The following is an 18,466-nucleotide window of genomic DNA, read 5'->3' as shown; positions in this document are numbered from 1 at the left end:
ATGCCAAGAAAAATTAAACCAAAGCCTAATTTCAAACACTTCCTATTAAAAATTGAAAGAAACCAAATAAGAGCTACCTCGTAAATTAAAATGGCATAAAAACCAACATTGACATTTTAGATCAACTGACCCCTCTTTAGAGGAAAAACAGGAATTCATGCCTGACTTATAACTTGAACCCTACCAAATTCATGGTCCATTTTGGTCAATTTCACAGTCACAAAGAATTTAAAAATTGTAAATTATATGATTTCAGCTATTTAAATCTGAAATTTCACAGTGTTGTAATTGTAGGGGTCCTGACCCAAAAAGGAGTTGGGGGGAGTAGGGAGGTGTCACAAGGTTATTGTAGGTGGTGTTGCGGTACTGCTACCCTTACTTCTGCACTGATGCTGGCAGTGGCACTGCCTTCAGAGCTCTCCCCAGCAGCAGCATAGAATTAAGGATGGCATGGTATGATATTGCCACCCTTACTTCTGCACTGCTGCTGGTGAGACGCTGCCTTCAGAGTTGGGCCATCCAGCTCTGAAGGCAGCGCAGAAGTAAGGGTAGCAATACCATGACCCCCTCCCTAAAATAAGCTTGCGACCCCCTGAAGCTCCCTCGCTCGTCTCCCCCATTAAATCTGTATAGTAGAGGGTAAACACACAAAAGACCAGATTTCACAGGGGGAGATCAGATTTCGTGGTTCATGACACATTTTTCATGGCCGTGAATTTGGAAGGGCCCTACTTACAATCCATTTTAAAATGCAATTCTAACTATGGACTCACTACAAGGCACATAACCATAATTCTTTGGAAGATGCAAATAATTTATCTCTACCAAGTGATCTGAAAAGGAAATAAAAAATTAAGAAGAAAATAATGATAGTTTTAGAACAGAGGTTCAACTTATCCTAACAGAGCACATCACTGCCTGTTTCTTTGACAACAGCTCAAGTGATTCTCCAATATTTACTCATGTGGCTGCAAAATCAATTGGCAAATACTATGTTCCGGAATTTATTCACAGGTACAGCTGGTCTCTGTTATTTTAAGGTGCTGACATTAAATCTTAAGAGATTTTGAAGGATATTTTCAGAAGTTCAGAGGACACCCAACTCTTTAGGACTTAAAATGGAGGGATAATCCTAAAAAATAGGCTGTGTAAGTGATTTAAGTCAAATTTATTTTTTCTCTGTCCCAATGAGTTAGCCAGGTAAAGTCATATTTTTAAAAATATTTTGGAACCTAAAGAAGCAAATGAAAAATCTCACTAGGAGCCTATCTGCATCTTCAGCCACCTAAATACCTTTCAAAATAATCTGGTCCAAAGTGACTGAGTAGATGTCTGACCCAGTTTATAAAGTTAAGTTATTTAAGCACTAGCCAGAATGTTAGCTGTCTCCCTAGCACATGAACATATGCAGCCAAAGTTAATTTAGAAACAGCATGAAGAATAAGAAATTATTTTAAGACGACAGGAATTTGTCACTCACGTTGCACCTTCTGATCAGCTTTCTTGGTTTACTATTTAGTTTTTTATCCATACCATTTTCACCTCACCCAAGTCTCAAACCTCCTTTAATACTACTCTTTTCAGATCTCTTCCATTGTCAGGTATCTTAACTAGACTGTTTATACCAATATTTGAAAAGGGATATTCAGTGTCAGAAATCCCAAAAGCTGGGACATACCAATCTCCAGGCATATCACTATGCCACATGCCATGCTTAGACTACAGCAGGGAACCTTATTTTCTGTATACCGGAACTGTCCAACATTCTGTTTTCTTTGACAAACAGGACGGTAGCTAAAACATGTTAACCTAGAAGCACAGCAATTTGGTTTGCATGGTTACTGATGTATGTATAAAGAATTCCCACCCAACCCACCCCGTCCAAAGTACTTAAAATCTATCAGAAGTCAAAATTAAGATACTACAATATACTGCACACGCCTACACGCGACATCTAATTCTTGCTGCTTTTTCCTGCACAACTTCTGAGATATAGAAAAGAGGTGTCCACACAACTAGAACTCTTGTCCAGGCCCCCCCATCTCGTTTCTTGACTTCTGCAGCCTCCTCCTCCCTTCTAGTCTTGAAGAATGCCGTTTGGCCCACTTAATTCAATTCAACATGTTGCTGCAAATATTTCCTTGGCAAGTCATTCCAACCAGGTGCATCATTTCAAAAAAACTTGGGGGGAGAGGGGGAGAAAGGAACCAATGCATGGGGGCAATTGCCCACCTTGCCCCATAGCAAGCAAAACCTCTGATTCCAACCACATCATCCCCTTTCGTCACACTCCTCTGACTACCCTTTTTCCATTGCAAAAACAAAAGCTACCAGACTTCATTTTTAAAGCCCTTCATAGCTCAGTTTTCCCTGTATTTTAGGTCACACATTTTCAGACCTTCAATCCCAATGCCTCTACTCCACCAAGGCTGCCACCCTTAATTGCCTTTTAGTCCTGTTCTGCCCCTCAATACCTTCACATGCACCTTATAGAAGGTATAGAGGGCACTGAAGGAGCTCCACCAAAATAATTCCACAAAGCCCCTACACTGTCATTCTTCAAATACCTCCTTAAAATTCACCTCCGTTGTAATACCTACAAACACTTGAAAGCAGTTAAACAACTAGCGTGCTGTGACCACTGCCCATTGCTATCAGTGTAATGAGTTTACCATTACATTGTGCTCCTCTAGTCTAAGTTGTACCATCCTTTTCCTCTCATCCCAGACCCCATTGTATTCTTGTCATAGCTAAGCTGTATGCTTTGGGGCAGGAGCTGTCTTAATATTGCATGTACAGTGCTTAGAACAATGGAGCCCCATTGTTCTTACTACCCACCCCTAGGCACACCACAGTACAAATAATAAGTGTGGCAATAACTTCTGTTTTTTTCCTTTTCAAAAAAGCATTTCAATGGGTTGTTGGAATGGACTTGTTAAATTAGGGAAAAAGACATCTCAGCATTTGTGATTACGCTTACAGCAAGCCAGCATGCTTATAACTGAAGAACACAGGTGAAGGACTAGGGTTGGTATTTGACATTATTTATTATTTAAAGATTGATCATATATTTACGAGCACTAATTTATTAGCTGCAACAAAAGTAACAAAAAAGTAAGACTTTATGGTCTGCAGTAGGCATAGCCTTAGATATATACTTATGCCTAATTTAAAAAAATTACTTATTTTTAACTCAGAATAATGCAGAAGTTAAATGAAGTTCTAAAATATGAAAGAATTACCTTTCTAAAAGTGTTATGTTAGCATTTAAGTGTGAATATTCTTCAAGATTGAACGGTTACAAAAAAGAAATGAAATTAAACAGAAATAGAAAACACTGCAACTATAAAAAGTCTTTTTAAATGAAAATATGCAGGCCAACTCTTCGGTCAGCTTGATTGTGTGCATCTTTTCTCCGTATGTTGGAGGAGGTTTCATGTCAGAACCTTCCTCTCCCTCCCCTATCCCTTCTGACAGGTTTCAGAGTAGCAGCTGTGTTAGTCTTTATCCGCAAAAAGAATAGGAGTACTTGTGGCACCTTAGACTAACAAATTTATTTGAGCATAAGCTTTTGTGGGCTACAGCATGCTTCATCGGATGCATGTAGTGGAAAATACAGTAGGAAGAGATAGATAGATATACACACACACATATACATACACACACAACACAGAGAGAACATGAAACAATGGGTGTTACTATACACACTATAAGGAGAGTGATCAGTTAAGGTGAGCTTTTATCAGCAGGAGAGTAAAAAAAACTGTTTGTAGTGGTAATGAAAATGGCCCATTTCCAGCTGTTGACAAAGATATGAGGAACTGTAAGGGGGGGGGGGGGCGTGGCGGAATAAGCATGGGGAAATAGTTTGTGTAATGGCCCATTCACTCCCAGTCTTTGTTCAAGCCTAATTTAATGGTGTCCAATTTGCAAATTAATTCCAATTCAGCAGTCTCTCGGAGTCTGGTTTTGAAGTTTTTTTGTTGTAATATTGCGACTTAGGTCTGTAATCGAGTGGCCAAGGAGATTGAAGTTTTCAACTGGTTTTTGAATGTTATAATTCTTGACATCTGATTGTGTCCATTTATTTTTTTACTTAGAGACTGTCCGGTTTGGCCAATGTACATGGCAGAGGGGCACTGCTGGCACATGATGGCATATATCACATTGGTAGATGTGCAAGTGAACGAGTCTCTGATAGTGTGGCCGATGTGATTAGGTCCTATGATGGTATCCCCTGAATAGATATGTGGACAGAGTTGGCAACGGGCTTTGTTGCAAGGATAGGTTCCTGGGTTAGCGTTTTTGTTATGTGGTCGCTGGTGTGAAATAGTTATGGGTGAGTACAAAGTTACGAATTTCAGCCACCAGGTTTGCCATGACATTATCGGGGATACTGTTCCTGACGGCTTGTAGTCCATCTTTGTGTGGAATGTTTGTGTTCAGGGCTTCTACATCCATAGCGGCTAGGATGGTGTTTTCAGGAAGATCACTAATGGTCAGACAAAGATGGACTACAAGCCGATAATGTCATGGCAAATCTGGTGGCTGAACTTTGTAACTTTGTCCTCACCCATAACTATTTCACATTTGGCGACAATGTGTACCTTCAAATCAGCAGCACTGCTATAGGTACCCGCATGGCCCCACAATATGCCAACATTTTTATGGCTGACTTAGAACAACGCTTCCTCAGCTCTCGTCCCCTAATGCCCCTATCTACTTGCGCTACACTGATGACATCTTCATCATCTGGACCCGTGGAAAAGAAGCCCTTTAGGAATTCCATCATGATTTCAACAATTTCCACCCCACCATCAACCTCAGCCTGGACCAGTCCACACAAGAGATCCACTTCCTGGAAACTACAGTACTAATAAACGATGGCCACATAAACACCACCCTATACCGGAAACCTACTGACTGCTATACTTACCTACATGCCTCCAGCTTTCATCCAGACCACACCACTCGATCCATTGTATCATAGAGCTTGGCTGTAGACAATCGCATTTGCTCCAACCCCTCAGACAGAGAGAAACACCTACAAGATCTCTATCAAGAGATCTTACAACTACAATATCCACCTGCTGAAGTGAAAAAACAGATTGACAGAGCCAGACGAGTACCCAGAAGTCACCTACTACAGGACAGGCCCAACAAAGAAAGTAACAGAATGCCACTAGCCATCACCTTCAGCCCCCAACTAAAACATCTCCAGCTCATCATCAAGGATCTAAAACCTATCCTGAAGGACGATCCATCACTCTCACAGATCTTGGGAGACAGGCCAGTCCTTGCTTACAGACAGCCCCCAAACCTGAAGCAAATACTCACCAGCAACCACAAACCACACACCAAAAACACTAACCCAGGAACCTATCCTTGCAACAAAGCCCGTTGCCAACTCTGTCCACATATCTATTCAGGGGACACCATCATAAGACCTAATTACATCAGCCACACTATCAGAGGCTCGTTCACCTGCACATCTACCAATGTGATATGTGCTATCATGTGCCAACAATGCCCCTCTGCCACGTACATTGGCCAAAACGGACAGTCTCTACGTAAAAGAATAAATGGACACAAATCAGACGTCAAGAATTATAACATTCAAAAACCAGTTGGAGAACACTTCAATCTCCCTGGCCACTCGATTACAGACCTAAAAGTCGCAATATTATAACAACAAAAACTTCAAAAAACAGCCTCCAATGAGAGACTGCTGAATTGGAATTAATTTGCAAATTGGACACCATTAAATTAGGCTTGAACAAAGACTGGAAGTGGATGGGCCATTACACAAAGTAAAACTATTTTCCCATGCTTATTCCGCCGCCCGCCCCCCCCCTTACAGTTCCTCATATCTCCTTGTCAACAGCTGGAAATGGGCCATTTTCATTACCACTACAAACAGGTTTTTTTCCTCTCCTGCTGATAAAAGCTCACCTTAACTGATCACTCTCCTTATAGGCTAGGTCTCCACTACCCGCCTGAATCGGCATGTAGAAATCGATCTCTCGGGGATCGAATTATCGCGTCTCGTTGGGACGCTACAATCGATCCCCGAATCGACGCTCCTACTCCACCAGCGGAGGTGGGAGTAAGCGCCGTCGACGGGGAGCCGCTGAGGTCAATTTTGCCGCCGTCCTCACAGCGGGGTAAGTTGCCTCCAATAGGTCGAATTCAGCTACGCTGTTCGCGTAGCTGAATTTGCATATCTTAAATCGACACACACCCCCGTAGCGAAGACCTGCCCATAGTGTGTATAGTAACACCCATTGTTTCATGTTGTGTGTGTGTGTGTGTACACACACACACCCCTACTGTATTTTTCACTACATGCATCCGATGAAGTAGGCTGTAGCTCACAAAAGCTTATGCTCTAAATGTGTTAGTCTCTAAGGTGCCACAAGTACTCCTATCCCTTCTGAGTTCATTATGTATGTTTGTGTAGTCAGTTTAGACTGTAGGCTCTTCAGAGCAGGGAGGAAGTCTTTAAAACTTGATTAATGTGCTTTGTGAACCGTCAGGTCTATTGATGGCCTGGTATTCAAATAAAGATATACATACATTTGTTCTAGAAGAGTCCCAACCAATCAAGATGCTCAACTCTCAAGCAGTACATGTTTCTCCCCCCCCAAAAAAAAGTTTGCTGCATGCTAATACCAAGTGAGTGATCAAGACATTTAAGTGGGCTTGATAATACATGGCATCATGATTCAATAAAAAACCTGCCGACTACATCAAAGCATTTTCACTGGAATATTTGACAATACCTGCCCATGGACAAATAGGCAGTCAATTGAACAGCTTGCAAAGCCAAGAAGAAACTTGTCAGAATCTTCTAAGGTTTTTTAGGAGAGTTACTCATTTGTGCATTATGAATAATAGGACACTATCCTTTCAGTTCCTCTTAATTTCCATCTGCCACCAGGTTTTTGGTTAAAAGGGAACTTGCAACTGAAGTGTAAAGAAGAATGCCCTAGATTTTGCTGAACAAACTAAATAATCAGTGTAAAAGAAAGCATTCAGTAATTAAAGGAATACACTTTTCTTAAAGTGTTCAGTTTATTAAAGAAAAAACCCCTCGCCTCTATCCCACTTATTAGGCAATTTTCACACAACTGAAGTATCATAAGCAGTATTTTAAAATTGGTAGCACCTTCTAAAAGCATGGTATTTTGCACCTGCATTCTTTGTGCTTACACAAGAATGCAGGTGCAAAATACCCTGACAAAGATAGAAGACTGCCATGATAGATTCACCGCCAGTTCCCCTATTTCTTAAATTTGTAAGTACACCCATAGGAACATCCCTGAATAACCTCATTACTTTTACAACTTGAAGAATGATAGAATATCATCTTTTAGAAGAAAGTGGTCTCTTCTTACTCCATCAGAGCATAAAACAGATTCTTTGTATTCCGAGCAAAACTTCCTCAAACTGGTACAGCCTCTTAACTCTGCATCTCATTCAGAACAGCTTGTCTAATTTTTCTAAAAATATTTTTAAAGCTTTTTCTTTTACATTTTAGATTTCAGGGCCAGAAGGGACCATTGTGATCATTAGTCTGATCTCCTGTAAAACAGGCCAAATAATATTCCCAAAATAATTCCAAGAACATATCTTTTTTTTTTTAAATCTTGATTTAAAAATGGTCACCATGAACCATGGTAAATTGTTCAAATGGTTAATTACACTCCCGGTCAAAAATGTATGCTTTATTGCCAGTCTGAATTTGTTTAGCTTCAACTTCTAACCACTGGATAGTGTTATACCTTTCTTTGTTAGACGGAGAAGCCCAAATATCTCATAATGTTCCCCAGATAGATACTTATAGACTGTAATCAAGTCACCCCTTAACCTTTTCTCTGTTAAGCTAAACACATTAAGTCCTTGAATCAATCACTGTAAGACCATAAGGCATGTTTCTAATTCTTTAATCATTCTCAGGGCTCTTCTCTGAACCCTCTCCAATTTATCAACATCCTTTCTAAATCAGACATCAGAAGTTGACACAGCCCTGGTCTACATTACAGAATTAGGTTGACATAAGTCAACTTACGTCGACCCAACTTTGTAAGCCTCTTCACTAAAAGGTAGCTTGCACCAATGTATCTCACCCCCTACACCGATTTAACTCCACCACTGCAAGAGGCATAGCGCTTAGGTCAATGTAATTAGGTAGATACAGTGTCAGTGTAGACACTGCCTTGCTTACATCCATTCGTGGGCGGCTGGAATAAGAGGCTTGGGGAGGTTAAACCTTCCCAAATGGGCAAGAAATGCCAGATGCAGTGCACCTCCCTTTGGAGGAATGCTGGCCCGCCACCTCTGAAGCGCTGCCGCTAGAAGCTCCCAAGAAGTGGGGGAGCCACCAGCACGCAGACAGTGGCCACTCCCTGGGGCCCCACCTATACTCCATTTCTTCCCCACAAGGCCCTGCCCCCACTCTACCTCTTCCCCCCCACCCACACCTCTCCGGGGGAGGGGGTGGAGAAGTGCAAGCGGGGGACCCTCAGATATGGGGCAGGGCCTTGGGATGGAGCGAAGTCAGAGCCTCAGGGGAAGTAAGGCATGGGGCCACGGTCCCGGCACTGGTGCCTCACCTATACTTCTAGGGAGCTTCCAGCACTCACATACAGCCACCCCACCTATGCATCCACTGTTGCTGCCTTTCAGAAACTGTCCCACAATGCCCCACACTGACAGTTAAATCGGTCCAAGTGTTTCTGGTGTGGATGCGCACCTCCAATGCAAGGAGTGTAGTATGGCCATGCAAAAGCTATTTAATTACTGTGGTGGCTATACGTCGACATAACTTAGGTTGACTTAATTTTGTAGTGTAGACTTGCCCACCGTATTCCAACAGCGGACACACCAGTGCCAAATACAGAGGTAAAATAACCTCTCTATTTCTACTTAAGATTTTCCTGTTTATGCATTCCAGGATTGCATTAGCTATTTTGGCCACAGAGTCGCACCATGACCCCCAAATCTTTTTCAAAGTCATTGCTTCCTAGGATAGTGTCCCCCACCTTGCAAGTATAGCCTACGTTTTGTTCCCAGATGTATACGTTTAGCCATATTAAAACGCATATTGTTTGCTAGTGCCCAGCTTACCAAGCAATCCAGATTGCTCGGAATTGGTCACCTGTTGAGCTGTTCTCTTCATTATTTACTGGGGTCAAGTGCAATCAGTGATGATTTTTCTTCCAGGTCACTGATAAGTGTTAAATAGCATAGGGGGTCAAGAGAATTTCATCCTCTTTAGGCCTATGTGTTCATTTTCTGATTCAATATTGGATCTTTGTTTGCTTACACCACACACATTTTGTTAACCAACAACAATTAATTTTTACTACTGTAAGCACTGCACTCAGACCCGAAGAGCAAAGCGATTTATTTTTTGATCAGCTTCACAAATCAGATAAAATCGCCAGGTAACTCCAGTTTCAAAATTATCTCATGGTAGAAAGTAGTCATGTACAAAGCGAAAGATAATAGCATTATTTTCAGAGAACAAATTAAGCTTATAGATGGTGATTTTAATAGATAGTGAAAGGAATTTACTGTAACCAAGTTCCTTCACAGCCCTGTTCTCCACCAATAAGTAGCACTGCACTCTACCCCTTATAAATCCAGTTTGCTCCCAAGAGCTCCAAAATGTGCGCAAACCTGAAGTGTTTAAATCAAGGATTTAGGTTCCTGGCCAACTAACCCAAAACATGGCCCCAATATGAAGACATTCATTCTTGGCTCTGCTTTCCAATTCTTTGATTCAGAACTTTAGTCTACCTCTAAACAAGTCAATGACCCCAACAAGGAACTAGACCACTGAGTCTCCACATCACATATCTTCTACTCTGCCATTTATGAAACAAACTACACAGTACTGATTGCATAAAAAATGTATATAGTGTTGTAGCTGTGTTGGTCCCAAGATATTATAGAGACAAGGGGGTGTTGTAGTATATTTTATTGAACCAACTTCTTTCGGTAAGAAACAAGCTTTTGAGTTTATACAGAGCTCTTCTTCGGGACAAGAATAGCGGCGTTTAAGCTCAAATGTTTGTCTCTCAATAACAGAAGTTGAGCGCACCGTGTCTCTCTTACATACAACCTACCATATAAAGTCTCCAAACATATACTACTTTTCTTTTAATGTCTCGTGTCCTCACTGCTTTTAGAGTGATGTGCCAGAGACGTTATTTCCCAGCATGTATTGAACTAGTTTAACAATTTCACTTTGCACTATACAATACTCTCCTTTTTCTTATTTTGCCAACAAAAACCTTACTATGCACTCAAGACTTATTTGCTGGAGGAGAGGTTACATCTCTAGAATCCTTATTTGAATTTCCCATTCTTTTACTGTGAAAAAACACAAGAAGAACTCAATTCAATTGTCTTGTTAGACTGACCTCACACTTAGTAAGGGAACTCACATCTTTTCATGTACACCTCTACCCCGATATAATGCTGCCCTTGGGAGCCAAAAAATCTTACCGCGTTATAGGTGAAACTGAGTTATATCGAACTTGCTTTGATCCACTGGAGTGCGCAGGCCCGTCCCCCTGGAGCGCTGCTTTACCGCGTTATATCCGAATTCGTGTTATATCGGGTCGCGTTATATCGGAATAGAGGTGTATTTATACCTACTCCTGTATTTTACACTCCATGCATCTGACAAAGTGGGTTCTAACTCACGAAAGCATATGTCCAAATAAATCTGTTAGTCTCATAGGTGCCACAAGGACTCCTCGTTGTGTTTGCTGATACAGACTAACACGCCTACCACTCTGAAACCTGTCAAGATGAGCAGTCACTTGAAGTGCTTGGCAGTTCATGCAGAGACACTTAACAGCTATATGTATTCACAGTATCACAGCTGGATCACTAACATCCCACTAAAAAGCAACAGAGAGTCCTGTGGCACCTTTAAGACTAACAGAAGTATTGGGAGCATAAGCTTTCGTGGGTAAGAACCTCACTTCTTCACATCACACTGGCTCCAAAGAGTAAACTCAGTCATGAGCTAAAAGTTTTATACAGTTCAGCAAAAAATGGATTTCACCGTTACTGGCTTACACATTTTGGAGTGAGCTAGACCTTACTGAGGCTCAGAAACAAAAACTTACATGAAAGTGAAAGATGTGTATGCATTGTAAAAAGTAAATTTTTGTGTTTGTAGGTATAAATCACACAGCACTTTACTCATTCCTTGAGGATTCCCAGTTGTGGGAAAACAACCGAATACAAGCCAAAAAAAAAAAAAAAAGTTATGCCAAAAATGCTCCAGTCTGAAATTAAACTCTTTCATTGCTGTGCTTCGCAACAGGAGTGTTTCTTGACACAATGACAGTGAACTATGAGAAGAGATAGGGCCAGTTTCGAGGGAGAGCTCAAAAATAATATTTAAAATAGCTTGTTTCTTTAAGATGTAATTCTGGTGCAAAGTGACAGACATAGCTGAAATGTAATCTAAAAGTTTATGGAATATTCCAACTATGCAGTTTTTTTTGTTTGTTTGTTTTTTAAATAGTTTGGGGGTAGGAATAGAAAGATGCTAAGGCTTTTTGAGAAAATGAGAACTGAAAGATGACAGTCAGTTTTTGAAGTTCAACCACTCAATGCCCAGTCATATACTAGAGACTAATTTAATGTGCACACCACTTACACAGGACACAAGAACTTATGCACTGATGTTTACAAGTCATTACTTCATGAAAGAGTTAGTGCTTGCCACTTTTCTAATCAAAGTGTTGAACAGGGTTTTAAAAAAAAAAGGGGGGGGGGGGCTTTAACTACCTTTTACCATGTCTTACACTCAACAGAAAAAGCACTCTCTCAGTACCTGGATTGTTATGCGAAGAAAGTTATACCCAGCAAATTGTTTTCCTAAAACTTAGTTCCATTTCACTGGGGGGGAAGAGGGAGGAGAGAGAGAGAGAGAGACACTATCTGACTGATGTTTTGAGAGGCTTTTGTTCCAACTCCAAGTTATTTCCATAAAAAAGTGTGAAATACAATTCAGTAAAGTCCAAAGCAATTATACAGGAAAAGTGTTTTCTATAATAGAACATAGGACTAGTTACTCTGAAACAGTGATGTCCAACTTGTGGCCTTTAAGAGGTGACAAGAAAATAGGTATTTGATTATTAATTCTAGTATGTTGCCTGAGACATACTGTACTATTTTAAAAAGAAAATGTTGAATCGACCCTGTCACTATGGGGAGGAATGTAGGTGACATCCCACAGAACTATAGGAGCCACCAGGCTCCTGCAGGAGAGAGCTAGGCTGGCTTTATCTGAGCCTAAGAAGCACCTGACACAGCCACCCAAGACAGCAGGAGAGAGAGAAAAAGAGAAGCTGAGAACAAATAACCAGTTACAGGTTCCGCAATTCTCTGCCCAAGTCAAGATTGGAGTAGCCTGGAGGCTGCTGGCACTACGTGGCAATAGTTACCCAGGGACCATACACTAGCTGGAAGTAGCCAAAGCATGTTACGCTCCAATCAGATGCCTTTCCTGCCCTCAACTTGCGCCCTATGCCAGAGGCTGTGGAGAAAGACATGCAGGATTGGCTTTATAGTTAGAACCCTGCAAATCCGCAGATATCCACGGACCATTTTTGCCGAACGCAGATAGATGGGACCTAAATTTTATATCTAAAGCCCTGCAAATTTGCAGATATCCGCAAAAATGATCTGCGAATCAGATGCACACCGCCTCTATTTATAGTCCTCTAGGGGCCTCCCTTCATCAGAGGGGTCTCCGGCAGGGAACGTACAGGTGGTTTCCACTGCCTTTCTACCACCTAGACAATGCAAAGGAAGCAGAATAGGACCAAGCATTGATTGTGACCCCTTTACCTTTTTTGACATATTTGCTCAGTGTGAGGGCTGAACATATATCCTGCAGGATAGGTCCATCAATGGCTATTAGTCAGGACAGGCAGGGATAGTGTCCCTAGCCTCTGTTTGCCAGAAGCTGGAAATGAGCAACAGGGAATGGATCACTTGATGATTACCTGTCTGTTCATTCCCTCTGGGGCACCTGACATTGGCCACTGTCGGAAGACAGGATACTGGATGGACTAGATGGACCTTTGGTCTGACCCAGTATGGCCGTTCTTATGACACCACTGCTCTAAACTCTGATTCAAAAGAGAAGTAGCTTTCTTCCAAATACAAAAAGGTCAAGATACGTTTACATACAATGTACTTTTAGTATAGTGACTGAGAAATCCAGCTTATGGTATAGCCACACTCCGGAGACTACACAGGCATAGCTAGGTCACCAGACTGTGCCAGCATAACTCTAATGTAGAGCCTACACTGATGAAAAGGTTGTTGTTACCCCCTTCTCCCCATTCACTTAGGAACACCACCCTCCCAAGCAACAGTAGCTACATCTATGAAACTTTCTTTGAACCTAGCAGCATCTACACTGGGGGTTAGGTTGGCACAGCTATGGCACAACCCTGACCAATGTAGCTATGTCAACCTAACTTTGTAAACTAGACCTCAGTCTTCAGGAGGCTTCTGTAAAATCCATTTGACTGTTCACCAGTGGGAAACTTGCCCATCAAAATCTTCAGGATTTAATACTTTTGTCTTTAAGACTTCACTGGGAGTTGTGGTGCTCAGCACCACTTAATAAAAAGAGGAAAGTTTCTAGCCCTTATGGTTATACATTACAGGGATATCTTCCTGAGTATTCAGTCTATTCCAGTGTGTTGCCTTATGTTCACAGCTTTCCCAAACAGCAGAAGACTGCCCAATTTCACTGCAGCTCTTCTGAGCCATGTGGGAAGCAATAAAACTGACAAGCATACCTATTACTCTGTTGCTGCTTGAGAAGGCTACTGTCAGCAGTAGACCATAAAAATGGCAGCGCAACTGCTACATCCCTTTCCACAGCCAAAAGATGGGGGGGGGGCGCCTTTCCCATTCCAGAATAGCAGAGGGATTCAAAATGTATCAGACAACGATTTGCTGTTGCAAGAGCCCCAGTAGGTTCCAGGGATAAATTAATAGTTTGTATTGCAGTAGCACCTAGAGGCCTCAATCAGGGATTAGGGCCCCATTGTGCTAGGGCACTGCGCGCACACACACAATATTCTAATATATTCATCTCCCTACATCTATTTTATTTCTGTCTTGAATTAGTTTGTCTATCTAGTCTGCAAGCAGTTAATGGCACGGATTACACCTCCATCTGTTTCTTTTGCATGTTACACACCTACTTTAACTAAGGAAGTATGCAGCCTTTCATCTCAGTCACTGTTCCAAGACCAGCATAAATCACTAATGACTACACATTACCATCTAACTGTTGCTCACTCTCCTTAAGACAAGATTCTGTCATCTTTTTAATTTCTAATGAACAGCTGTCCGGATAAAGAAAATACCACTACAGTTAATAGACAGTTTTGATGCCCATTTCAGGGAGGCCAAGAGTTGAATTAGCATGATTCACCACCCTGAGATGATACATTTCCATTTTTGTACCTGTTTTATGGTTACAGAACGGCAATTTCTAAATTTTAGTCATTTTTAAAAGTTACTTCCACATATTTAAGAAGTCCAAATAGGTATTATGTGAAGATTTAAAAGACTGCTATGATGCTCAAACTAAGGCCTCAACCTGTATTTTATACAGGATAGTCAATCTTAAATTTAGAACAAGATCTCTGCTAGAAAGCACTACATCACATCAACCTAGAGCAGTGGTTCTCAAACTTATTTGATCAGGACCCCTCTGGAGTTGTTTATGCCCCCCCACACACACACACACACATCGCCATTCAGCTCTGAAGGCAAAGCAGAGAGCAGTGGCTGCTGGCCAGGCACCCAGCTCTGAAAGCAGCAGCAGGCCAGCAGCAGCACAAAAATAAGGGTAGTAATGTGGGAAAAAAAATATATTAATCAATATCGCTTTTCACAGAAGACTTAGCGCCCCATTGCCACCCTTACTTCTGCGCTGCTGCTGCCACCCCAGGGCTAACAGCTGGAGCCCACCACCTCGGGTGAGGACTGGCAGCAGGCGGGCGGGGGGAGGGGGAAGAGATGAGATCCCAAGCCACCTCCTGGTGAGGGCAGGGGAAGGAGGAATCTGAGCCTGCGTGGCAGTGCTGCAGCTGTCAGCCCCAGGGCAGTGGAGCTCTGGCTGCACCCTTTGTCCCCACCTCCCGGGTGTGCATGGCCCTTCTGCACCAGCCCCAGCATCCTGAGGCCAACAGCCAGAGCTCTTCAAAAAAGCATACAGCTCATGCCTCCCTTGACACATTCCTGCACCTCCCTTGAGAGGCCTGCCCCATAATCTGAGAACCACTGAACTAGAGCAAAAACCAAACCTTTTGCAGTATAACCTCATTTGTGAAAATATCATCCAAACCTGGGTTATGCTTCATTTGACTACACAGCTTCACTTATGTATTAAAACTGAATCTGCTTTACTATTTGGATCAAAGACATCCGAATGCAGATGAATCTTACTGAGATCATACCAATATAAGGCCTTACCACCTAATTTTTCTATTGACCTTTCATAAGCTGAGTTGTCATAAAACAAATATGAAAGTGCTTAGTGAAACAGAAAAGTCATACTAGATAGACAGATGTCAACAGGTTAGAGCAGGAGACTGAGTCAGGTTCTACACACAGTTGTCAAATAGACTCAATGGTCACCTTGAGCAAGTCATAATCCTTCTGTGCCTCAATTTATACATCAGTAAGTGGGAACACTATTTACCTATACTAGAAATGCATTGGAAAGATTATGCTGTCAAGACCCTGAAGTGAAAAGTGTTAGAGCACAAAATAGCACTGGGTAAGTGTATGCCCCATTACAATAAGAGACCCCTCTTACCCTTGACCTCATACTTACTGTTGACTTCCCCATGCTCAGCTACTCCCGATCCTCTCATTCTCACGTACATGAGTCCCAGTATCAGAAAAAACAAGCATGCAGCAGTTAAGAGAAACATGGACAAGTAATGTGCACTGAAGCCTCCGGTGGTGGATATCTCCTCTCTCTTGAACTGTTGGAGAAGCTCCTCCTCAGGCTCAGAAAGCTTTTGCTTATAGGTGTTTTTCAGGTAGGTGTGATTAGCGCCCGTGTGGTTGGAGTGATTGATTCTAAGGGAAGAGGGGGTGGCAGCACCCAGGGGGAGGCTGTTGGTAGCTGAATAAATCCTAGGTTCAATATTAAAGCCACCAGCAGCGCCGCTGAGAACATGATTATTGGCTGCTTTCCTAACAGTGCCCAGAGGGTCACTGATTTTGCTGCTGTCCATGTCTGTGGGCTGCGGCAGTACCAAGAGTGGAGGGGAATTCTTGGAGGAGGTGCTGCGGTATCTGGGGGTGGAAGGGCTGGTGTCCAAGTTTTCACAGTCTCCCCCACTCGTCACCGCTGCCTCCTCCTCATTTCTGCCCCTGTCTAGACTTCCAGCAGCAGCCGCCTCCGCCCTGTCATTCATTGCGATTACACCAGCACCGCCGCCTCCTCCAGCCCTTTGCTGGCCCGTCTCCATCATGCCAGGGCCGGCTGCAGCACATTTGCTGGCCGTGAATGGGCCAGCAGATTTGCTCAGGCTCCGTCTGCCCCGGTGCTGGCGGGCTGCAGTCTCCTCCTTCAATACCTGCTGCTTGGCTCTCTCCCCCTCCTCCTCCGAGTCTGAATACTCGGCCCTGCCGCCAAGGGAGGGGTGCCTATTACCATTCACAGTCCGGTTCTTCCACTGCCGCTCCTCCTCCTCGTCGTCCTCCCCCCCTTCCCCAGGCTCCCGCATGTCCTGAGTCTGAGCCCCCGCCGTGGCCGTCGGTCTCCTGGCCACCGCCCCCCACCAGGCACTGGGCTTCCTCCTGGCCGCCTCAGGGGGGAAACTGTTCCTCTCGCTGCAGGCTCCATGGGAGGCTGCGGGCCTCAAGCCGCGGACTGGGGGCGACGCCCGCTCCCTCCGGCTGCTGTTGCTGCCGCCCCCGGCGCCGGCCTGGCTCCTGGGACTGGCCTCCACATCCGACTCGTCCGAGCTGAAACCCAGCAGCACTTTGCCGCCCCCGGCAGGGGGTGCTGCGCGGCTCCGGCTGCCCCCGCCTGCGCCGCCCGGCAAGTAGGGCTGGTCGGGGCTGGCCAGCCTGGCCCCCATGCCCGGGGCCGCTCTGCCGCCGCCGCCTTCGCCCGGCGCTGCCCCGGCCCCCGTGTTATTGTTGTTGCTGTTCCGGGTCTTGTTGGCGCTGCCGCGGGCTCCGGCCCGCTCATCCTCCCGCAGTTTCTTCAGCTTCTTCAGGTAGACGGGCCGGGTGCTCTCGGTGACCGGCCCCGGGGAGAGGCCGAAGCGCCTAAGCTCCGAGAACAGCTCCTCATCCGTGAGCTGCGCGGCCGCCGCCATGTTTCTCTGCCCCGCCGCCGCGGCGTTTCCTACCCACGCGCCGCGCCGCTCTCCCGTCCCCGCCGGAACTGACGCGTGCGCACTAGACTGTGGCCTAGACCCGTCTGTCACCCTGGAAGCACCGCCCCCCCGCCGGAGACGCCAGCCAGACGGGAGGGGGAGGGGGACGCTTCCCCTGCGCTGCGCTCCACTCCACGGCCTTACGCTGGTGCTGGGCCCCGGGGTGAATGACACGCACGTGCGCGCCCGTCTGCGAGCAGCGCGGCCCTCCCCTGCGAGAAGAACGCGTTGCAATGCGCCAAGCGGGGCGACGCCGGAGGGTACGGAGCCGTGAGAGCTACTCCGTAGTGGAGGCTGCACTGGTTGCTGCCATTCTCTGACGTCCCAGGGAGGCGGCTGTTGGGCCGGAGGAGGGAATGGTGTAGAAGGCTGGGCTCCACCCAGCAAAGTTGTGTCCCCATCCTGCAGGCAAAAATCTGGGTGAAGTGGCATGGGGTAAATGGTGGACATATAACGTAATCCCCCCCTGCCACACACATGAAAATGGAGCCATGGATACAAGAATGAGGCAAGCTTAGATTTAGTACCAATTGCTCCATTAAAGCTGTAGCTGAACAGGTCTGAAATAGGTGTGGATAAAATATCCTGTCAAGATGGGAGTGGGGTTTCAGTCAATGTAGGTAATCTGCTTCCACAAGTCTTTCGTTGACCTAGTCATGTCTACACAGCAGGCTTGGCTGCTTTAATTATGGTCCAGACCTCAAGGGTATGAATTTTTCACACCCTCAGTGATGTATCTAGGTTGATCTAAATTTTGTGTTTAGACCAGGGCTGAGAGGCAGAGGGCATGGCAATAGGGAGCTGTCCTCAGCATCTGTACCCACCCCTCTAGGCTCATTTCAACACAGAAAACAATTAGCTCTGAGGCTGTTCAACTTATGCTGGAGACAGGGCCAGACTATCCAGGTGCTTAGAAGGTTTGAAGTCCTTTTATAATGGTGAGGATGATTAATCAGAAAATCAGCCCTATTGCTCTTTCAGGAGGAGCCCTTTCAAATAGC

At 44.4% G+C, this 18,466-nt stretch overlaps 1 protein-coding gene across 6 annotated transcripts in view; it reads right to left on the bottom strand.

Annotated features, from left to right (window-relative positions):
- The window catches only part of LEMD3 (LEM domain containing 3), a 78,880-nt gene extending 60,833 nt beyond the window's left edge, over positions 1 to 18,047 (bottom strand). For all 6 annotated transcript variants that reach the window (XR_010590756.1, XM_042853251.2, XM_065558352.1 and 3 more), the window contains exon 1: positions 15,902 to 18,047. Coding sequence is in view for 5 of the 6 variants with exons in the window: in XM_042853251.2 (XP_042709185.2) it covers positions 15,902 to 17,915 (2,014 nt within the window). In the remaining variant the exon portion in view is untranslated. The remainder of the gene's footprint in view (positions 1 to 15,901) is intronic.
- Between the last annotated feature and the right edge of the window lie 419 nt (positions 18,048 to 18,466).

This window comes from Chrysemys picta, chromosome 1 (genome assembly GCF_011386835.1).
Source record: "Chrysemys picta bellii isolate R12L10 chromosome 1, ASM1138683v2, whole genome shotgun sequence".
In the NCBI taxonomy this organism is placed as follows: Eukaryota; Metazoa; Chordata; order Testudines; family Emydidae; genus Chrysemys; species Chrysemys picta.
The sequence above is the reverse complement of the archived record's forward strand: the minus strand, read 5'-3'. Positions and strand labels throughout refer to the sequence as shown.